This window comes from Hyla sarda, chromosome 9, assembly GCF_029499605.1.
Source record: "Hyla sarda isolate aHylSar1 chromosome 9, aHylSar1.hap1, whole genome shotgun sequence".
Taxonomy (NCBI): Eukaryota; Metazoa; Chordata; class Amphibia; order Anura; family Hylidae; genus Hyla; species Hyla sarda.
In genome coordinates this window covers 136,152,851-136,176,926 of record NC_079197.1, presented here as the reverse complement: position 1 = coordinate 136,176,926, position 24,076 = coordinate 136,152,851, and the positions used below count along the sequence as shown (strand labels likewise).

The 24,076-nt window shown below is 45.8% G+C and overlaps 1 protein-coding gene across 1 annotated transcript in view; it reads right to left on the bottom strand.

Annotated features, from left to right (window-relative positions):
• Positions 1–24,076, bottom strand: part of EHD2 (EH domain containing 2) — an 83,536-nt gene that overhangs the window by 31,876 nt on the left and 27,584 nt on the right. The window contains exons 2-3 of the mRNA XM_056539950.1: positions 21,149–22,068; positions 14,898–14,995 (exon numbers count right to left, since the gene is read on the bottom strand). Coding sequence (XP_056395925.1) covers positions 14,898–14,995; positions 21,149–21,552 — 502 coding nt within the window. The 5' untranslated portion in view covers positions 21,553–22,068. The remainder of the gene's footprint in view (positions 1–14,897; positions 14,996–21,148; positions 22,069–24,076) is intronic.

Here is a 24,076-nt window from a genome sequence, read left to right as displayed (position 1 = left end):
TTCATTATTTTCTCCCCTGGCAGTAAGATGTTTCCCTCCTCCCCTTCCACTGGATCCCAGCTGCCTCCCCCTCGCCAGGATTCAAACTTTCCAGCAAACCCATGGAACCCAGAGCCTTTTTTGGAGATGTTAAACTGGGAGGGAGCTGAGCCCAAGGGAGCCTGCAAGGCTGAGGTCTTGGAAAGAGACGATTTTGTGCAACTTAAGTGACAGCCACAAACTCGTCCTACTACCCTAACAACTCTGCGGAGTATTAACTGGTGTGTTTTTCCATTATGCAGCATTGCACTTTTGCCGTTCTGTGCTTGGCACAAAGGTGCAGAGCCACATGGTGCAATTTGTGCATTCATCATGCTATTCCTTAGTTGAATCAGTTAGTATTAAGTTTGCACTTAAAGGGGTATGCCAGTGCTTAAACATCTTATCCCCTATCCAAAGGATAGGGGATAAGATGCCTGATCGCGGGAGTCCCGCCGCTGAGGACCCCCATGATCTTGCATGCGGCACCCAGTTTGTAATCAGTCCCCGGAGCGTGTTCGCTCCGGGACTGATTACCGGCGACTACAGGGCGGGCGGCGTGTGACATCACGTCTGCGCCAGCGTGTGACTTCACGCTCCGCCCCTCAATGCAAGCCTACGGGAGGGGGCGTGATAGCTATCACGCCCCCTCCTGTAGGCTTGCATTGCGGGGCGGAGCGTGACGTCACACGCCGCCCGCCCTGTAGTAAGTCGCCCGTAAGTCGCTCCGGGGACTGATTACAAACGGGGTGCCGCGTGCATGATCCCGGGGGTCCTTTGGATAGGGGATAAGATGTTTAAGCACCGGAGAACCCCTTTAAAGGAGTATAAAGTTTAGTCAGGATATAGATTCTGTTTATTTAGCAATCCTGTTCTACCTGCCCTAGTTCCTCTGCCTTATGGGACAGGTGTCGGGGTCGACTTGTTTTAAGTAAGGGGGTTTGTGGTGTTCCGGTACCGGATTGCATCCGTTACCTTGTGGTGAGGTCCCCAAAGTCAGAGTCCCTATGTACCGGTGGGGTCCTCATCTATAGTTAGCCCCTTGTCACCCCTGTAATAGTTAAAACTATTCAAATTCTAAGTGTATATATTTATATAAAGTGTACTTACCTTGTTGTAGTGTAGCAGGACCTGTGGGTCACGTGATGCGTTCCGAAACTCTATGGTTTATGGTTCAAGGACCTTTGAAGGAAGTCAGGTGATCGCCCACCATGCATTGTAACGGTGAGTGACAGCTGACTCGGACCAATCCAAAACGGCCCTGCCCCTGCCCATATAAGGGAACGGCGGCCATTACTCGCTCTCTTTCCTCGTGGGCTGCTGATAGAGGAGGATCTGCGCAGCTGTCATCAGCAGTGACTAGGCCCAAGCCTTGCGGCAACGGCCATCTTACAAAACTGTGAGTTACCTTAATCCCTGTTAAGTCTGCAAGATCACCGGACCTAAACAGACCCCTAAATCCGGACGGATCTCTGCATCAATCCTAATTCTACTAGTCCTTTGGATAAGCTAATGGTCCGCGGCATCTGTCAATCACTGCCGTACTACATAGAGACTGTATTGCTAAGACTGTTGCTGTTAATTGGATGTACCGCAAGTACCTCAGTAAAGTTTATACAAGTTCAAGTTCATCTCTATTGTGGACCTTCATTCATTTAAGCACGCACCTATCGTTTCTGGGAAGGGTGGTGATAGGCCGAAGATTTACCTCAGCGTATTAACCCTCACCCAGGGGTCAAGTTAACCCCTCATATACCAAAGCAACACCCCAACTACACTACACCCCCCAAGGCCCTACCACAGTATGCTTACCTTGATAGCGTCGCAGGACCTTCGGTCATGTGACTATGTTAATTCCTCTATAGTATGTTGGAGGACCTTTGGAGGTCCTTGGGTCACATGATTACCCATAACTCTTTGTACAGATAATTGACAAAAGTATTGGACCAATCAGCTTAAGGCCAGCCCCTGCCCATATAAGGGAGCTGCAGCCAATGATCGCTCTCTTGGGTTGCTGCTTTCGTGGATACCGCACTATCAGGACGGATCTGTGCAACTTACAAAGACAAGCTAGGCCAGAAGCGTGAGTCTTAAACTGAATCCCCGCTAAAGCTAGCGTGACTGCTGGACCTCAACTAAATCCCCTAAATCCAGCGGAACAGCGCATATCAGTCTACGGACTCTAAAACGCTTAAGGTCCCAACCACTGTCAATATCTATGAGACTTTGCCTGTACAGAGACTGTTCCGGTTATAAAGCTTGCATAAAATCTTCAGTAAAAGTTCTGACTGTTTTCAGCAAACTCTCTGGTTGTGGACATTCAATTATTTCATACCTCACTATCGCTCTTGGGAAGGGTGGCAGTAGGACAAGCATTACAGAGGAGCCCTCACCCTGGTGTAACGAGTAGAAAGGGTTAAACAGACCCCATTAAAGTACCGCACAGCTACACCCCATATACCCTACTCCCCCAAGCTACCACAGCTCCATAGAATAGTAACGTAAAAAAAATCCCTTGGTGAGGAGGATATATCAATTAGCTGCTCACCCTGGGTGGTTGTGTAGCCTCATACACAACAATGATGTAAGCGTGTAATCGTGGGTCGTCTGCTGCCCTCCGGTGAATAAAGGCATTGGATGAATTGGCTTCAACAGAACCCGGCTCAACAGCGCTGACCGACCACAACAGGTGTGTGGATAAAAGAGGATTTATTGACTTGAATGCAACGCGTTTTGCTGCGCATGCGCAGGGAAACGCGTTGCATTCTGGTCAATATATCCTCTTTAATCCATACACCTGTTGTGGTCGGTCAGCGCCGTTGAGTCGGGTTCTGTTAAAGCCAATTCATCCCATGCACTACAATTACAGTCTAATAGTACCCATGTAATACTTCCTTTCCCCTGTGGTGGAGCTGCAGGATATCTGAACCGTTTCTATCAAGATGTGACAATGTTGGAAGCTGTTGATCATGGTCCTAAAGGAAAATCAGGGGATCTTTGCAACAAAAATGGATTGTCCTAATAGGTGAACCCATAAAAGCTATAAACTATATGTTAAAGGGGTATTCCAGGAAAAAAACTTTTTTTTATATATATCAACTTTATCCAGAAAGTTGAACAGATTTGTAAATTACTTCTATTAAAAAAAATCTTTCAGTACTTATGAGCTTCTGAAGTTGAGTTGTTCTTTTCTGTCTAAGTGCTCTCTGATGACACGTGTCTCGGGAGCCGCCCAGTTTAGAAGAAAATCCCCATAGCAAACCTCTTCTAAACTGGGCGGTTCCCGAGACACGTGTTGTCAGAGAGCACTTAGACAGAAAAGAACAACTCAACTTCAGCAACTCATAAGTACTGAAAGGATTAAGATTTTTTAATAGAAGTAATTTACAAATCTGTTTAACTTCCTGGATCCAGTTGATATAGGGAAAAAAGTTTTTTCCTGGACAACCCCTTTAAGGGTATGTTCACACTGAAGATTTGGAGAGGAATTTCCGCAAGTAATTCTGCTCGCTTATTCCTCTCCAATTCATTCAGCAGTGAAAACCCCATAGTATGTAATTACATTTCTGCTCCTCAGTTCACACTGAGGAATTTCCGCTAGCGGAATTCTGTCATTGAATTCCGTTCCGCATGAAGAATGAACATGTTCTTTCTGCATGCAGAATTTGCGTCCTAACCCCATAGAACTCAAAGTTAATTTTTACTTCAGTCCGCCACACCGAAATTGCGCGGAATTCGTGCAAAAAAAATCATAATTTTTTTAATAAAAACATTTTTTTAATAATGTCTCCTATGCCGCGCTGAATTCCACACTGATTTCACATTCCGCGTGGAAAAATCATTTCTGAGCGGATTTTTCCAGCGAGAATTCCGCGCAAATATTAATCAGTGTGAACATACCCTAAGGGTGTAGATCTTGTAGATAAAACTGCATATGACTTGTTATTCCTAGCTCAGGTATAGCATTGTGCCCAGACCTAAGGCCCTGATGGTACTGTCCTAAAGTGCATGTTATTTGTGAATACACAGTAGGAGCACTGTCATAGTTGGGTCCTGTCAGATTTCTCTTCCAGAAAAGGCACCCTTGCACAGGGAACACCTCTATTTGTGCTGTTCCTAAGCAACAATCCAAAACATTGAATGGGAGGGATACCCCGGGTGAGGAGGAGCGGGGTAGACACAGGGCTTCCCCAGACTTGTTATCATCCCCCCCCTCCCATACACCCACACATAGATATGTGCACATACACAGCACAAGTGTTACAAGGAAAGGAATCTCACATGGAATGTGTGTTTTCCTTCAAACTTTCCACTCCTGGCACACACAAAGAATTTGGGGAGATCCCTCATCTTTACTTTATAGTATGGAAACAGTTAACCAGCTGCAGACGCAGCAAGGTCCAACAATGAACATTACACAGAGCCTCGATTCATGTCTGACACAACACTGCAAAACATAGCAACAGAGGTCCGGACAGCTGGGGAAAAAAATCGAAATATTCCACGACTATCAGAAAATGCTGCCCTGTGTACAGAGTATACCAGTGCCAAGACACCCTCATAGAAAACTGTGTGCAAGAGCGCAAGGCTAGCCTCCTATCAGGGAGGTGTCAGGCCTCTTTTTACGTATTATAAAACAATATGTAATAGTACAAAGCTACCCTCCTTCCTATAGTCTTATAGGGTGCCCTGCCCTCCAGAATTACTGTACGGTCTATTCGTTTTGCCTTTTAAATATTAAAGGTTTTTCCATGACTATATTGATTGATGGCTATTGACAGAATAGGTCACCTGTTGGTGATCGGCGAGGTACACCCCTGCTTATCAGCTTTTTGCTGTCCCCCACTAAAAAGTAAATGGGGTCAGAAGCCCTGTGTCGTTCATTGTACTGAGAGCGTGCGGAGCGGAGGGTGAAGCCCTAGCTGGAGTAGCGGCTTGATGGGGGTTTTATTGGGACCTAAAGGGTTAAAGGAGATAAGGGGTTACTGGCTTTAAGGGGGAGGTATAAGGGGGAGGGGGGAGTCTATTGAAGAGAGTTTGCTATTGGGGTGTTTGAAGGTGTTGGGGGTGGAGTCCCAGGGGTATTTAAGGGCTGGTTAGGGAGGAGCTAGCCAGCGGCGGGAAAGCCAGGAGAAGAAGTCCCACCCTCCCTTCTTTTGTGGCAAGGTTAGTGGGTATTGGGCAGGTTTAAGGGTCCTTGGAGGTGTTCATGGTTAAAAAATTATTGAAAGTATGGTAATGGAAATGAGTGTGCCAGTTGTTATGGTACAGCTGGAATGGGCCTCCTGGTGGTGGTTACGGGCCCCTGGAGTTTTGATGGTAACAGGCACTAAGCGAAGTGGGTGCCCTTGGGTCGGGGAGTTGCGGCCAAGGGTAAGAGAACATTTAGTGCCTCGGGTTTTGGTGATGTTCTGGATACAGTTGAGACCTCCAGGGACCCTTATTGTCATTTCTGACAGGTTATGTATATTTTGTTTGATAATGTTTATAATGTTATTTATAATATTTATACTGTTATATAATGGTGTTAATAAAAGGGCTAAGAAGCCTATTTCTCCAACCCTAGTGTGCAAGTCTTTTTTATTGGGAATGGGGTGGTTGGAGGGTTAATAGGGATGTGGAGGAAAATGAGTTAAAGGGGGCTGTATATATTCTCCCAAGGTACATATATAAAATCCCACCAGTCAAGTGGTGGCACCGGGTAACTGCAGCCCAGATCCCATTCACTTCCCGGCACCACCACTACACAATGAACGGCACAAGGCTTCCTGCCCAATTCACTGTACAGCTGACACCTGTTGGGTTTTAGGTTGATGACCATTGATTTATGCGATACATAGGCTGATGTTCATATATGATCACCATCATATAAAGTTGTCCCATGACGCTGATATAATGCATTGGTAGCACTCTTTTACTTCCTATTTTATGAATCTCTTCTATCATTATTTTTGTTTACATTGACACATAATTTACAGCTATGTAGGACATTTGTTCCCTATGACATCTCTAGGGCATGGCTGGTGTGCAGGCTCCCATTACTTGGTGTTTATATACTGGAGCCAGGAGGCGTAGAGCCAAAAGTAGAGCTGTAGCCGCTCCTAGAGAAAAGGGATATTTCCATAAACAATAGGGGATTATGTTTAGATCACTTAATGGTTTCAGATTCCTGCTGCCCTCTGCCCTTCCCTTCTCCAAGCCCACAGGATGGGACATCCTGACCCAGCGCAGTGGACAATCTTCCCAAAACGTACCTATTTCCTAGTCTTAGGCTGCAAACATAGTGTCAATTATTGCAATTCTCTAGTTGACATGGGGAGGTAGATGATGCAGAAACCAAAAGGGTCCATCCATAAACCTGCCAGGTCCACTATCAGGGGACAGCATAGGATATAGGGGGAGACACTATGCTTAGGATATATTGTTTTCTATGATTTGAGGCAGCTGGGATGTGAGTCCTGCTTCCCCCCCCCCCCCCCCCCCCACTGATAGACAATTTCGGTATTGTCTATGAGTCATGAATGCAATTAACCTCTAGTCCTATAATCAAGAGGCCCATTCAACACTCCTTAAAGGGGTACTCCGCTGCTCAGCGTTTGGAACAAAATGTTCCAAATGCTTAGAGCCGACACCGGGCCTTCAAGGGCCCTCCCACAGACTTGCATTGAGGAGACAGGGTGTGACGTCATGAGGGGGCGGGGCTATGACATCACGAGCTCCCATCGTCGGCTCTAAGCATTCGGAACATTTTGTTCCAAACGCTGAGCAGCGGAGTACCACTTTAATGGTATAGAGTGTTCACACTAAGACTCCATCCACCTGCTAAGACTCGTGATGTCTCACTGCCATGTCGCACTGACATCTCAGAAGACTTCTTCAAGTTGAGTTATACCTTGAAGAAGCCACTAACCCTACTTTTTTTTCCATTTTGTCTTCTTCAAAAATCTATCTGTTACGCCGAGCGCTCCGGGTCCCCGCTCCTCCCCGGAGCGCTCGCTACACTCTCCCCACTGCAGCGCTCCGGTCAGATCCACTGACCCGGGGCGCTGCGATACCGCCTCCAGCCGGGATGCGATTCGCGATGCGGGTAGCGCCCGCTCGCGATGCGCACCCCGGCTCCCGTACCTGACTCGCTCTCGGTCGGTCCTGTCCCGGCGCGCGCGGCCCCGCTCCCTAGGGCGCGCGCGCGCCGGGTCTTTGCGATTTAAAGGGTCACTGCGCCGCTGATTGGCGCAGTGGTTCCAATTAGTGTGTTCACCTGTGCACTTCCCTATATCACCTCACTTCCCCTGCACTCCCTTGCCGGATCTTGTTGCCATCGTGCCAGTGAAAGCGTTTCCTTGTGTGTTCCTAGCCTGTGTTCCAGACCTCCTGCCGTTGCCCCTGACTACGATCCTTGCTGCCTGCCCCGACCTTCTGCTACGTCCGACCTTGCTTCTGTCTACTCCCTTGTACCGCGCCTATCTTCAGCAGCCAGAGAGGTTGAGCCGTTGCTAGTGGATACGACCTGGTCACTACCGCCGCAGCAAGACCATCCCGCTTTGCGGCGGGCTCTGGTGAAAACCAGTAGTGACTTAGAACCGATCCACTAGCACGGTCCACGCCAATCCCTCTCTGGCACAGAGGATCCACTACCTGCCAGCCGGCATCGTGACAGTAGATCCGGCCATGGATCCCGCTGAAGTTCCTCTGCCAGTTGTCGCTGACCTCACCACGGTGGTCGCCCAGCAGTCACAACAGATAGCGCAACAAGGCCAACAGCTGTCTCAACTGACCGTTATGCTACAGCAGCTACTACCACAGCTTCTGCAATCATCTCCTCCGCCAGCTCCTGCACCTCCTCCGCAGCGAGTGGCCGCTTCTGGTCTACGACTATCCTTGCCGGATAAATTTGATGGGGACTCTAAGTTTTGCCGTGGCTTTCTTTCCCAATGTTCCCTGCACTTGGAGATGATGTCGGACCAGTTTCCCACTGAAAGGTCTAAGGTGGCTTTCGTGGTCAGCCTTCTGTCTGGAAAAGCCCTGTCTTGGGCCACACCGCTCTGGGACCGCAATGACCCCGTCACTGCCTCTGTACACTCCTTCTTCTCGGAAATTCGAAGTGTCTTTGAGGAACCTGCCCGAGCCTCTTCTGCTGAGACTGCCCTGTTGAACCTGGTCCAGGGTAATTCTTCCGTTGGCGAGTATGCCGTACAATTCCGTACTCTTGCTTCGGAATTATCCTGGAATAATGAGGCCCTCTGCGCGACCTTTAAAAAAGGCCTATCCAGCAACATTAAAGATGTTCTGGCCGCACGAGAAATCCCTGCTAACCTACATGAACTCATTCACCTTGCCACTCGCATTGACATGCGTTTTTCCGAAAGGCGTCAGGAGCTCCGCCAGGATATGGACTCTGTTCGCACGAGGCGTTTCTTCTCCCCGGCTCCTCTCTCCTCTGGTCCCCTGCAATCTGTTCCTGTGCCTCCCGCCGTGGAGGCTATGCAGGTCGACCGGTCTCGCCTGACACCTCAAGAGAGGACACGACGCCGCATGGAGAATCTCTGCCTGTACTGTGCCAGTACCGAACACTTCCTGAAGGATTGTCCTATCCGTCCTCCTCGCCTGGAAAGACGTACGCTGACTCCGCACAAAGGTGAAACAGTCCTTGATGTCTACTCTGCTTCTCCACGTCTTACTGTGCCTGTGCGGATATCTGCCTCTGCCTTCTCCTTCTCTACTATGGCCTTCTTGGACTCCGGATCTGCAGGAAATTTTATTTTGGCCTCTCTCGTCAACAGGTTCAACATCCCGGTGACCAGTCTCGCCAGACCCCTCTACATCAATTGTGTAAACAATGAAAGATTGGACTGTACCATACGTTTCCGCACGGAGCCCCTTCTAATGTGCATCGGATCTCATCACGAGAAGATTGAACTTTTGGTCCTCCCCAATTGCACTTCTGAAATTCTCCTTGGACTTCCCTGGCTTCAACTTCATTCCCCAACCCTGGATTGGTCCACTGGGGAGATCAAGAGTTGGGGGCCCTCTTGTTCCAAGGACTGCCTAAAACCGGTTCCCAGTAACCCTTGCCGTGACTCTGTGGTTCCTCCTGTAACCGGTCTCCCTAAGGCCTATATGGACTTTGCGGATGTTTTTTGCAAAAAACAAGCTGAGACTCTACCTCCTCACAGGCCTTATGATTGTCCTATCGACCTCCTCCCGGGCACCACTCCACCCCGGGGCAGAATTTATCCTCTGTCCGCCCCAGAGACTCTTGCCATGTCTGAATACGTCCAGGAAAATTTAAAAAAGGGCTTTATCCGTAAATCCTCCTCTCCTGCCGGAGCTGGATTTTTCTTTGTGTCCAAAAAAGATGGCTCTCTATGTCCTTGCATTGACTACCGCGGTCTTAATAAAATCACGGTTAAGAACCGCTACCCCCTACCCCTCATCTCTGAACTCTTTGATCGCCTCCAAGGTGCCCACATCTTTACCAAACTGGACTTAAGAGGTGCTTATAATCTCATCCGCATCAGAGAGGGGGATGAATGGAAAACGGCATTTAACACTAGAGATGGACACTTTGAGTATCTGGTCATGCCCTTTGGCCTATGCAACGCCCCTGCCGTCTTCCAAGACTTTGTTAATGAAATTTTTCGTGATCTCTTATACTCCTGTGTTGTTGTATATCTAGACGATATCCTGATTTTTTCTGCCAATCTAGAAGAACACCGCCAGCATGTCCGTATGGTTCTTCAGAGACTTCGTGACAATCAACTCTATGCCAAAATAGAGAAATGTCTGTTTGAATGCCAATCTCTTCCTTTCCTAGGATACTTGGTCTCTGGCCAGGGACTACAAATGGATCCAGACAAACTCTCTGCCGTCTTAGATTGGCCACGCCCCTCCGGACTCCGTGCTATCCAACGTTTTTTGGGGTTCGCCAATTATTACAGGCAATTTATTCCACATTTTTCTACCGTTGTGGCTCCTATCGTGGCTTTAACCAAAAAAAATGCCGATCCCAAGTCTTGGCCTCCTCAAGCGGAAGACGCCTTTAAACGGCTCAAGTCTGCCTTTTCTTCGGCTCCTGTGCTCTCCAGACCTGACCCATCTAAACCCTTCCTATTGGAGGTTGATGCCTCCTCAGTGGGAGCTGGAGCTGTCCTTCTACAAAAAAATTCTTCCGGGCATGCTGTTACTTGTGGTTTTTTTTCTAGGACCTTCTCTCCGGCAGAGAGGAACTACTCCATCGGGGATCGAGAGCTTCTAGCCATTAAATTAGCACTTGAGGAATGGAGGCATCTGCTGGAGGGATCAAGATTTCCAGTTATTATTTACACCGATCACAAGAACCTCTCCTACCTCCAGTCTGCCCAACGGCTGAATCCTCGCCAGGCCAGGTGGTCTCTGTTCTTTGCCCGATTTAATTTTGAAATCCACTTTCGGCCTGCCGATAAGAACATTAGGGCCGATGCTCTCTCTCGTTCCTCGGATGCTTCTGAAGTTGAACTCTCTCCGCAACACATCATTCCTCCTGACTGCCTGATTTCCACTTCTCCAGCCTCCATCAGGCAAACTCCTCCAGGAAAGACCTTCGTTTCTCCACGCCAACGCCTCGGAATCCTCAAATGGGGTCACTCCTCCCATCTCGCAGGTCATGCGGGCATCAAGAAATCTGTGCAACTCATCTCTCGCTTCTATTGGTGGCCGACTCTGGAGACGGATGTTGTGGACTTTGTGCGAGCCTGCACTATCTGTGCCCGGGATAAGACTCCTCGCCAGAAGCCCGCTGGTTTTCTTCATCCTCTGCCTGTCCCCGAACAGCCTTGGTCTCTGATTGGTATGGATTTTATTACTGACTTACCCCCTTCCCGTGGCAACACTGTTATTTGGGTGGTCGTTGATCGATTCTCCAAAATGGCACATTTCATCCCTCTTCCTGGTCTTCCTTCAGCGCCTCAGTTGGCTAAACAATTTTTTGTACACATTTTTCGTCTTCACGGGTTGCCTACGCAGATCGTCTCGGATAGAGGCGTCCAATTCGTGTCTAAATTCTGGAGGGCTCTCTGTAAACAACTCAAGATTAAATAAAAATTTTCTTCTGCATATCATCCTCAATCCAATGGACAAGTAGAAAGAATTAACCAGGTCTTGGGTGATTATTTACGACATTTTGTTTCCTCCCGCCAGGATGACTGGGCAGATCTTCTACCATGGGCCGAATTCTCGTATAACTTCAGAGTCTCTGAATCTTCCTCCAAATCCCCATTTTTCGTGGTGTACGGCCGTCACCCTCTTCCCCCCCTCCCTACCCCCTTGCCCTCTGGTCTGCCCGCTGTGGATGAAATTTCTCGTGATCTTTCCATCATATGGAGAGAGACCCAAAATTCTCTCTTACAGGCTTCATCACGCATGAAGAAGTTCGCGGATAAGAAAAGAAGAGCTCCTCCCATTTTTTCCCCTGGAGACAAGGTATGGCTCTCCGCTAAATATGTCCGCTTCCGTGTCCCTAGCTACAAGTTGGGACCACGCTATCTTGGTCCTTTCAAAATTTTGTGCCAGATTAATCCTGTCTCTTACAAACTTCTTCTTCCTCCTTCTCTTCGTATTCCTAATGCCTTTCACGTTTCTCTTCTTAAACCACTTATCATCAACCGTTTCTCTCCCAAATCTGTTCCCCCCACTCCTGTTTCCGGCTCCTCGGACATCTTCTCCGTCAAAGAGATTCTGGCATCTAAAAAGGTCAGAGGCAAAACCTTTTTTTTAGTCGATTGGGAGGGTTGTGGTCCAGAAGAGAGATCCTGGGAACCTGAGGACAATATCCTAGACAAAAGTCTGCTCCTCAGGTTCTCAGGCTCTAAGAAGAGGGGGAGACCCAAGGGGGGGGGTACTGTTACGCCGAGCGCTCCGGGTCCCCGCTCCTCCCCGGAGCGCTCGCTACACTCTCCCCACTGCAGCGCTCCGGTCAGATCCACTGACCCGGGGCGCTGCGATACCGCCTCCAGCCGGGATGCGATTCGCGATGCGGGTAGCGCCCGCTCGCGATGCGCACCCCGGCTCCCGTACCTGACTCGCTCTCCGTCGGTCCTGTCCCGGCGCGCGCGGCCCCGCTCCCTAGGGCGCGCGCGCGCCGGGTCTTTGCGATTTAAAGGGCCACTGCGCCGCTGATTGGCGCAGTGGTTCCAATTAGTGTGTTCACCTGTGCACTTCCCTATATCACCTCACTTCCCCTGCACTCCCTTGCCGGATCTTGTTGCCATCGTGCCAGTGAAAGCGTTTCCTTGTGTGTTCCTAGCCTGTGTTCCAGACCTCCTGCCGTTGCCCTTGACTACGATCCTTGCTGCCTGCCCCGACCTTCTGCTACGTCCGACCTTGCTTCTGTCTACTCCCTTGTACCGCGCCTATCTTCAGCAGCCAGAGAGGTTGAGCCGTTGCTAGTGGATACGACCTGGTCACTACCGCCGCAGCAAGACCATCCCGCTTTGCGGCGGGCTCTGGTGAAAACCAGTAGTGACTTAGAACCGATCCACTAGCACGGTCCACGCCAATCCCTCTCTGGCACAGAGGATCCACTACCTGCCAGCCGGCATCGTGACACTATCGCACTGGCATGCATGTTACCATTTCCAGCGTAGTGCCTATATGTCACTTAGGGCGATCTAGTAACGTGACTGACATTGGGCTGAGGTAATGGGATCATTCAGCTTATGGTTGGATAAGCAAAGGGGTGAGACAAGAGAAGTGGATTTGATGTTCTCAGGCAGTGTCATTTACCGTCTTCAAGTCCACAATGATAATGTGATAGCCTGGGGGATGTAGGGTATGGGGAGTGTAGCTGTGCGGTCATTAAAGGGTGCTTGTTAACCTTTGCTATTCGTGACACCAGGGTGAGGGCTCTTCAGTAATGCTTGTCCTACTGCCACCCTTCCCAAGAGCGATAGGGAGGTAGATAATAATTATAATGTCCACAACCGGAGAGTTTTCGGAAACAGGTATAACTTTTACTGAAGGTTTTCTGCAAGCTTCATAAACTGAACAGTCTCTATGCAAACAACTGCTTCTTTGGAGATTGACAAAGGTTGGGACTTTAGCAATTTAGAGTCTTTAGGAATTAGGCGCTGTTCCATTGGATTTAGGGGATTTAGTTGCGGTCCAGTAGTCACGCTAGCTTTAGCGGGGGTAGTTTAGAACTCACAGTTTTAGTTCAGCTGAGGTCGGCAGGTTTTTGAGGCCTAGCGTGTCTTTGCAAGTTGAGCAGATCCGTCCTGCTAGTCCGGCAACCCAAGAGAGCGATAATTGGCTACAGCTCCCTTATATGGGCAGGGGCTGGACTAGTGCTAATTGGTCCATACAGATGTCAATCACCATTACAAAGATTTGTGGGTAACATGTGACCTCCAACATACCATAGAGGATATTTAACATGGTCACATGACCGAAGGTCCTGCAACGCTAAACAAGGTAAGTACTGTACATTATAGGAGATATACATTATTATTAAATATATACATGTATTAACGGCATAGAATTAGAATTGTGGAGAGGCGACTAGGGGCTGTCCCACCTGAGGGACCCTACCTGAACGTAGTTACTCTGACTTTGGGGACCTCTACACTAGATACGGTATGCAATACGGTAACGGGACACCACAATAAAAAGAACTTCAAATACTTATCTGACTGGTGAGGCTGACACCTGACTATGTGCAGCACTGTTATACATTAAGAAACAAAGAAGATGTGGAGGTCGGCACTACTGACTCAAACGGGGTAAAGATCACTTGGAGGTACAGGTGTATTTCCTCGGTACAGTCCACTGGTAGCGGTGCTCACTCCAGAGATATGACAGCAAGTTGCAATGAATCCCAATCAGAGAGGAATATATGGCACTTCGCAACGTGGGTGCAGTAAAGCAATTTTATTCACTCACGTGAGACAGGACAATGACATCGGTATGGGGAGGGAGCAGACAAATAGGAACAACGTCCGTTTTGCGGCTGCCTGCCGCTTCTACTGGAACCAGTAGAAGTGGCAGGCAGCCGCGAAATGGATGTTGTTCCTACTGTAGTTTTTCTCACAATCCTGTGAGCTGTTCTGTCTGATATTTTTCTTGGTCTTCCAGATCTTGCTTTAACTTCCACAGTTCCTGATGACTGCCATTTCTTAATTACATTCTGAACAGAGGATATTGACATCTGAAAACATTTTGCTATCTTCTTATAGCCTTCTCCAGCTTTGTAAGCGTCAACTATTTTCAGTTTCAGATTTCTAGACAACTGCTTAGAAGAACCCATGGTGCTGATTGTTGGGGCAAGATCAGATGAGTCTGGGCATTTAAAACCTTTGAGAGTGACATCACCTGGTCTTCCCAGATGATGATTGAGAACAATCCATGACACTGGCAGGTCTCAGCTTTGCAAAGGGGGCAGTGCATGCTATAAATTCTGCAGGGTGCCCAAACTTTTGCAGACGCCATTTCTTTGTTTTCTGTTATTTTGAAAGTGTAAATGATGGAAATAAAATCTAACTTTTGTTGACATATTATAAGAATGTCTAATCTGTAATTTGATGCCTTTTGGAGATTTTTCCATCTTTCCTTGGCTTTTTTATGCACATTAATACAAATTTTTACCTGGGGTGCCCAAACTTTTGATCCCCACTGTATTTGTCTGCTCCCTCACCATACTAATGTCATTGTCCTGTCTCACGTGAGTGAATAAAATTGCTTTACTGCACCCACGTTGCGAAGTGCCATCTTTTCCTCTCAGATTGGGATTGACTGTTATACATTCCATTATCATGCATTATACTGTATCCCATGTTTTAGATGAAACAAGGAGTCATTGTGGTCTAGGGAGGGCATTTTTTGCTTAGTGTGTTGGGCATAGCACTTACCTCTGCATACCCGCTGCTTGGCCCCAGACAGGATGCCTGGAGTGTCTATTAGGCTGATGCTTTCCAACACTTTGTTGGGTAGATGGGCACACATGAACCTGTGAAAAAGAAGCATAACAACTAGATAACTAAAATGTAAAAAAAAAAACATAGTAAAATAATAACAAAGATATCTAGTAACGTGAATGGAACTCCTAAAGAGGCTGGGTTCACACATAGTATTATGATCAGTATTTTTAGCCAAAGCTGGGGATGGGTCTAAAACAAAGAAAAAGAGGTGCAAATCTTTATAATCATTATAGTTTTCCTCTGCGCCACTGCCAGATTGGGCTAAAAATACTGCCAAATACTATGTGTGATCCCAGCCAGACATGTCGGTGCTTCTTTCAGTATGGTATTGGCTTTGCCATTCTGAACTCATTCAAGCTGATATAGAAGAAAGGTATGGCAAAGGGAGTAATATACAGTGAAACCTCACCAAAAGACCACCTCTCTGAAATGACCACCCACTTATCCAGGGCAGGTCTCCGGTGACGGATTTCAGTCCACCATATACAGTGGTCCCTCAACATACGATGGTAATCCGTTCCAAATGGACCATCGTTTGTTGGAACCATCGCATGTTGAGGGATCTGTGCAATGTAAAGTATAGGACAGTGGTCTATACCTGCGGACTTCCAGATGTTGCAAAACTACAACACCCAGCATGCCCGGACAGCCAACGGCTGTCCGGGCATGCTGGGTGTTGTAGTTTTGCAACATCTGGAGGTCCGCAGGTTGAAGACCACTGTTAGAGGAAGTTGTACTCACCTGTCCCCACCGCTCTGGACCGTCACCGCTGCCCGGGATGTTGCTGTCCATCGCTGTTGCCGCGTCCCCGAGGTGTCCCTGACGCTCCGGCAAGGCCTCTGCTTCCCCGGCATCCGCGCTCTCCGTTCCCGCCATCACGTTGTTACGCACGCCGCTCCTATTGGATGACGGGACGGCGTACGCAGCGACGTGATGACGATGATGGAGAGCGCCGACGATGCAGGGGATCCTGAAGAGGACGCGCCAGAGCCCCGAGGACAGGTAAGTGATCATCAGCAAAGGGCACGGGGCACCGTAAACGGCTATCCGGTGGCAGGTGAAGCAGTCTGCGCTGTGCCGGATAGCCGTTTATGCGATGGCCCTGACATATAAAAGCATTGCATGTTGATGCTGCCTTCAACATGCGATAGCCTCTGAGAGGTGATTGTATGCTGAAATGATCGTATGTCGGGGCCATCGTAGGTCGGGGGGGGGGGGGGTCACTGTATAAGGCATAGAGGCGATGTTCATTTAAAAGGCCACCCCTACTAGAAGGCCACTTTTATTTATTTTTTGTGTACTGTTTAAATCACCATCTTTATAGGGAAATTAAGGTCACACAGGCAGAAATGACAATATAGATCCCACGGGGAACACTCAGGTAATGACCAAATAAATATTCACAAGAATCTAAAGTGACAGTGCTTTTTATGGAAACAAAAAACAGGGCTACGACTTTTCAATGCAATTTAGAGTGGTCTTTTCATAGAGGTTTCAGTCTAATAAAGAACCAAAAGCATTAAAGGAGATAGCAGGAGACAATTATATTTACTGATGCGTCTGCTCATTGACCAGGTGACCAAATAAAGCTGCACATAACTTTCAAAATGGCTGTCACTAAAGAACAGCTCTAGTGTACAATGTGACATTGTTTTCAAAGCAGGCATATACCTGGCACTAAGTTTAATACTGGGGAAAAGGCACTTACCTTGTCAAGTCTAGTTCAGGATTTTAGGGGCTTAAAGGGGTACATCGGTGGGAAAAGTGTTTTCAAATCAATTGGTGCCAAAAAGTTATACAGATTTGTGAATTAGCTCAAAAATCTTAACCCTTCCAGTACTTAATAGCTGCTGTATGCTTCAAAGGAAGCTGTGTAGTTCTTTCCTGTCTCCCCACAGTGCTCTCTGCTGACACCTCTGTCCGTGTCAGGGACTGTCCAGATCATGAGCAAATCCCCATAGCAATTCTCTCCTGGTAGTTCCTGACATGGACAAAGGTGGCAGCAGATAGCACTGTGGTCAGACTGGAAAGAACTACACAACTTCCTCTGGAGCATACAGCAGCTGATATGTACTGGAAGGCTTAACATTTTTAAATAGAAGTTATTTACAAATCTGTATAACTTTCTGGCACCAGTTGAATTCAAAACATTTATTTCCCTCCAGAGTACGCCTTTTAAAGAGAATGTATCACCTAGATTTTTTTTCTAATTAGAGCCTGAAACTGAAACAAGTTCTTTTTTCCAATGTGTTTCTACTTTATGATTGTAAAAAAAAAAATTATTATAACATTTTTGTACAATATTATGTAGGAAGCAATTTTGTTGTTTTCAACAGCATTTAGAGCCATGCTTCAGAGCAAGCTCCATGGACATAAAAATAATAGACTGAAGTTGTCCCATTCACATGAATGGGAACTGTTACTGGGCATACTCTGTGACCTTAGCAAAGGTCCTTCCATAGGGAGGGGGGAGGCTGAGCTGTGAGATTTCTCTATGATCTTCTCTATCTACCTTTCACTGCAATTCTATGCAGATCACTTCCCAGCATTCTCCTCCTTCTCATCACAGACAGAACATAAAGTTGGTGAAAACGAAAATTGCAGGAAAATTGCAGGAAATTTGCAGGATTATTTTATAAAATAGACAATAAAATGGAAAAAAAAGAAAAAAAAGCACCAACATTTCTTAGTGTTTGACATGCTTAAAGGGGTTCTCTGGTGAAAAACTTTTTCTTTTTTTTTTAAATCAACTGGTGCCAGAAAGTTGCTGAATACTACATCGGAAATTATTTTCTTTTTGAAATACAGAGCTCTCTGCTGACATCATGAGCACAGTGCTCTCTGCTGACATATCTGTCCATTTTAGGAACTGTTCAGAACAGCATATGTTTGCTATGGGGATTTCCTTTTACTCTGGACAGTTCCTAAAATGGACAGAGATGTCAGCAGAGAGCTCTGTGTTTCAAACGGAAAATAATTTCCACTGTAGGATTCAGCAGCTAATAAGTACAGGAAGAATTAAGATTTTTTTTATAGAAGTAATTTACAAATCTGTTCTGGCACCAGTTGATAAAAAAATGTAAAAAAAAAAAAAAGTTTTTCACCGGAGTACCCCTTTAATAAGGTTATATGAGGTTAAGAAAACAATAGAGGGGAATTTATTCTTGATTTACACCAGAATTAGCAAATTTTCTGAGTTTACGCCATGAAAAAGTGGGCGGAACTTGCCATAAAGAAGGTGTGGCCACACCATCCCAGTAAATACTCCATGATCTATGCCAATAAACTGGCATAAATCATAGCTAAAATCTACACTAGCCCAGAGCTGGCACAGATTTCAAAGTGCCGCCCCGTGGCAACAGCTGTTATAGCTGATTTATTAGGAGGCGCGAGCCTCTTCATAAATTCTGTAAATCTACCGCCTGTAGGTTTTTACTTAAAGGGGTACTCTTGTGGAAAAAAAATATTTCATATCGACTGGTGCCAGAAAGTTAAACAGATTTGTAAATTACTTCTATTTAAAAATTTTAATCCTTCCAGTACTTATCAGCTGCTGTATACTACAGAGGAAGTGGAGTTGTTTTTTTTTTCTGTCTGACCACAGTGCTCTCTGCTGACACCTCTGTCTGTGTCAGGAGCTGTCCAGAGTAGGAACAAATCCCCATAGCAAACCTCTCCTGCTCTAAATAGTTCCTGACACAGACAGAAGTGTCAGCAGAGAGCACGGTGGTCAGACTGAAAAGAACAACTCAACTTCCTCTGGAGCATACAGCAGCTGATAAGTACTGGAAGGATTAAGATTTTTTTAATAGGAGTAATTTACAAATCTGTTTAACTTTCTGGTACCAGTTGATTTGAAAAAAAAAATCAAAGTACCCTTTTTAAGGCCAGGGTTTCAGTAATATTACTTGTAGTCAAGTTCCCCAGAATGTTTATAAACCACTTTGGGTACATACGTGTATAAGGAAACCATTCCCACCAAACATAAACAGCGACATGCTAATAATATTCTAGATCCTGTCATTTAGGAAATGTCCAGGAGTTGCTGGAAGGGGCAGGGAGGTTCCTCCCGAAGTTTCTCTTACATCAGTACGAGCTATTGTCTTGATCATAACCCTCATCATCTCATGAGGTTGTCTTGCTCCCTAGGTAGATCTCCTGCAGCTATTCTCCAATTATAGCATTAATATATGGAATACACCATCCCGTATATGGAAAACACAATAGTTAGGAATTGGCGGCCATGTTTTTTTCCCAATGAAATGCAATGTTTAGACTAGAGCATAGGTCTCCAAACTTTGGGCTTCCTGCGGTCGCAAAACTACAACGCCCTGCATGCCCGGACAGCCAACGGCTGTCCGGGCATGCAGGGCGTTGTAGTTTTGCGACCGCTGGAGATCCACTGTTTGGAGACCAATAGTGTACAGATTCTGGTGACACCAGGGATGGTGGAGTGTATTGATGTGTCATCACCATTGACTCTACCCATTGCATTTCTTAGACGAAAAAAAGCCGCTAATTCTTCTGTATAGTGAGGGACACTTCTAATTCTTCACAGTTGCGTGTGGATCTAAATGAGACACCCACAAATTGTTGCAAGGCGACTGTCTAACCTTATTGAAAGGGGTATTCCAACCCTATGGAACAATGGCGTATCTTTTCTCTTTATGATCATTGGGTCTGAGCTATGAGGCGCCCACCCATCCTGAAAATAAGGGGCTCCAATGCTGAATTCTTTACTGGCTTTCTTCATAGAGTTGAACCCTGAACACCCATTGGGTAGGGAACTGAAACACAGCCCATTTAGCGGTCATCCTGCACATTTGGGTGGCTGGCAGTGCGACTATGTAGTGACAACGTAATAAGAAATGCAGTACTAAATAACTGCTTCAGCCCCTTCATTCTCAGGACTGGTCAGTCAGACCCCTATCAGTCATAAAGTGATGGCCATATAACCTGACAATACATTATAACACAAAAGTCCAGCACAACAATGTTAAATAAACGGTGGAATTTATTTCATAACGGGTGGACACATCAGGTAGGTGTAGAGGAGGTGACGCGTCTCAGGTGTCTTGCACCCTTAGTCATATCTAAGTTTGACTAAGGGTGCAAGACACCGGAAACGCGTCACATCCTGTCCACCTACCTGATCTGTCGGCCGTTCATGAAATAAATTTCAGCTTTTAATCAACGTTTTTGCGCTGGCCCTTCCGTTCTTCTATTGAACTACAGAGGCGTTGTCCTGCACCGTCCGTGATGCAACCTGCTCGAAAGAGGTGAGCTGGATTGTGCATTTGTATCTATAATAACACAAAGCCTTATAAAAACACAGCTGCTTTTTTTGTCCAGGAGTCCCATTATATTTTTCCAAGGGTTGTATCTGGTATTGCAGCTCAGCTCCTTTGAAGAGTATAGGATTGAACTGCAGTACCACACATTACCTGTGGACAGGTGTGGCGCTATTTGGGGGGGGGGGAAGCCATGTTTTTGTATTCATGTACAACTGTTGCAACATTTTAGCTACAGCTAAATCACTTTCCTAGTACAGTGACACCTCCCATTAGGGGACACCTCCCAATAGTGGACAGTTTTTAATTACCCGGCAGAGTCCCATAAGACTTGATGTATTTGCACCCTCCAAATAGGGGACATTCCCAATAACGGTCGTGGACACAACCAATAGGGGACAACAGGGGACAAAACACACCCAACAGGGGACAAAACACACCCAATAGGGGACAAAACATTCCCAATAGGGGACAACCAGGCTTATGTGCCACCCTACCTTGTACACAGGGCTGTCATCAGGGGGGTACAGCCAATACCCCAGTAAGTGGCTCGGGCTCCCAGGGGACAAGATGTTTAAGCCTTTTTTCCCCAATAGGGGACATCTCCCAATAGTGGACACTTTCTTATTCCCCTTGAGTGTCTGCTATTGGGAGACTCTACTGTATATTCTCCTAGCCAAATTCCCAGTTTTATAGGCTACTGGGAATTTGAGAGAAGTTTAATAGGCAACTTCCATTCCATATTACCTGAATTTCTTTCACTTTAAATGTAACAATTCTGGTAATAAAAGTATATTAAGGAATTTCTTACATAACACAATTTATAGCTCAGGTCAGGTCAACAAACATCCACTCGGACCCATTGCAGCTGTTTATATCTCATGCACTTACCTGTTCAAAAAAGTGTTCCCGAAAGGGTTGAGCTTGCGGAAAGGTTTATTGGGGTCTACCATCAGCGCATTGCCTGGGGTGACCCCCTCAGTTTCTCCATGCATAACAGCAATAAAAGAGTCGGTGGTGGGCTCAGGTCCAATGCGGCTCCCTGGGATGTCCTGCTCAAGGAGATACTTGATGAAGGTGGTCTTCCCAGTAGAATATTGCCCCATGACCAACACCATGGGCTTGTTGTCAAAGTCAGCATCTTCCAAGGCTGGAGAATGGAAGTCATGAAACCTGTAGTAATCTTCTACTGGTTTCAACTTCTTCTTATATAGGTCTTTAAGACCCTCAGTGACCGTATGGATGACTTCTGGGTTCTTCTTGTTCTTCTCATTCTTCTTCATCCAGCTGAACATTTTCACAGTTTGTTGTTTAAGTTTTTATCTTTTCTTTACTTCACCTGTGGGTTTTTGGGGTAATATGAAGAGTCTTTGGTTTATTTCTATACAGTCTAGTCTTTCTGTATTTCTCAGTCTGCCTCCTTCTCTCGTCTTGAGATGTCAGTCTGACACTAAGCCCAAAGTCTATCCCAAAAAAATGTAACAACAGGACTGGGAAAAAAAAGGCAGGCAGGAACAGGGTGTGTACGAAGGAGGCAGGAGGGAATAGTAGGGTGGGGATTTCAGGACCACCTTTATGTTTCCACAGAGAGTGTGAATAGGTCAGCTATAGAGTGGAATCCCCTTACTATTCCAAGCCCCCAACTTAGGATGATGCCAAAAACACAGTGGAAAACAGCTGTATTAAAAGAATTTATGATGTGCTCTGAAGGGGGGGATATTCCACTCCCTGGGTGCCCACCCCACTAAAGGAATGTACAGTGCTGCTGTAATTGTCATGCTGAGTGAGGAAGTATGGGCATCTCATGCCACCTAGTGAGAGAAAACAGAATAATATGGAGAGAATCCAAGGAGTAAGATAGTAAGAAAACGGCATATACCCTCATCAAAATAATATTAATTTCTGTTATTGTGCTGCTTTGTGTAGCTTTGTAACCTGTGTAATGAACGTCTCATGGTGCAAATAACTAGGGGTGTGAATCGGCAAGAATCTGGCGATACGATACGTATCATGATACACGTATGACGATACGATATATCCCGATTCCGTCTCAAAGACGATATATTGCGATTTTTTTCACATGAGGCTGTATGAGGGCTAATTTTTTGTGCCATAATCAGTTTTTTGTATCGGTACCATTTTGGTATTGATCTGACTTTTTAATCTCTTAACATTTTTTCTGGGATATTATAAAAATTGCAATTCTGTGGTTTGGTATTTTTTTTTACATTTACGTCATTTACCATACGGGATACATAATGTTATATTTTAATAGTTCGTACAATTACGCACGCAGCGATACTAATTATGTTTATTTTTATTATGTTTACATGTTTTTATATAGGAATAGGGCGTGATTTGAACTTTTAACCCCTTGAGTTTTTCTAAAAATCATAACGCTTTCAATTTTGCACATAAAATTCCATATTATGGCTTATTTTTTGCGACACCAATTCTACTTTGCAGTGACATTAGTAATTTTACTAAAAAATCCACGGCGAAACGGAAAAAAAATTCATTGTGCGACACAATTTAAGAAAAAATGTCATTTTGTAAATTTTGGGGGCTTCTGTTTGTACGCAGTGCATTTTTGGGTAAAAATGACACCTTATCTTTATTCTGTAGGTCCATACGGTTAAAATGATACCCTACTTATATAGGTTTGATTTTGTCAGACTTCTGAAAAAAATCATAACTACATGCAGGAAAATGTATATGTTTAAAATTGTCAAGTTCTGATCCCTATAACTTTTTTATTTTTCCGCGTAAGGGCCGGTATGAGGGCTCATTTTTTGCGCCATGTTCTGAAGTTTTTATTGGTATCATTTTTGCATTGATCAGACTTTTTTGATCGTTTTATATACATTTTTTTATTATATAAAAAGGAACCAAAAATACGCTATTTTGGACTTTGGAATTTTTTTGCGCGTATGCCATTGACCGTGTGGTTTAATTAACTATATATTTTTATAGTTCGGACATTTCTGCACGCGGCGATACCACATATATTTATTTTTATTTACACAGTTTTTTTATGGGAAAAGGGGACGATTCAAACTTTTATTAGGGAAGGGGTTAAATGACCTTTATTAACTTTTTTTATCACTTTTTTTTGCAGTGTTATAGCTCCCATAGGGGGCTATAATACTGCACACTATGATCTCTTATACTGATCCCTGCAAAGCCATAGCTTTGTATGGGTCAGCATTCTAGGGGCTCGATTGCTCAAGCCTGTAGCTCAGGCTTGGAGCAATCAAACGCCGATTGGACGCGACAGGTGAGGGGACTTCCGCTCGCGTCCTAGCTGATCGAGACATCGCGATTTTATCGCGATAGTCCCGATCAGCCCGACTGAGCTGCCGGTAAGCTTTTACTTTCATTTTGGATGCGGCGACCAACTTTGATTGCCGCGTCTGAAGGGTTAATAGCATGCGGCACAAAGATCTGTGCCGCACGCTATTAGCCCAGGGTCCCGACTATCATCAGCAGCCGGGACCGACCCGGTGTGATGCAGGGTCACGGCGTGATCCCGTTTTAAACACCGGGACCGGGCACAGGGCGTACAGGTACGCCCTGCGTGCTTAAGAGGTTAATGTGTGTCTTTCAAAAACATTTATTGAATTTTTTTTTTTTTTACACTTTATTAGACTTATAGGAGGAATCATTAGATTCCTCATACAGATCAATAGAGTTCTTTTAAACTCCATTGATCTGTGTGCTCTGTCCCCTGATATATTTATACATAGTTTTAGGTCACCCCTAAGCCTTCTTTTTTCTAAACTAAATAACCCTAATTCTGATAATTTTTCTGGGTACTGT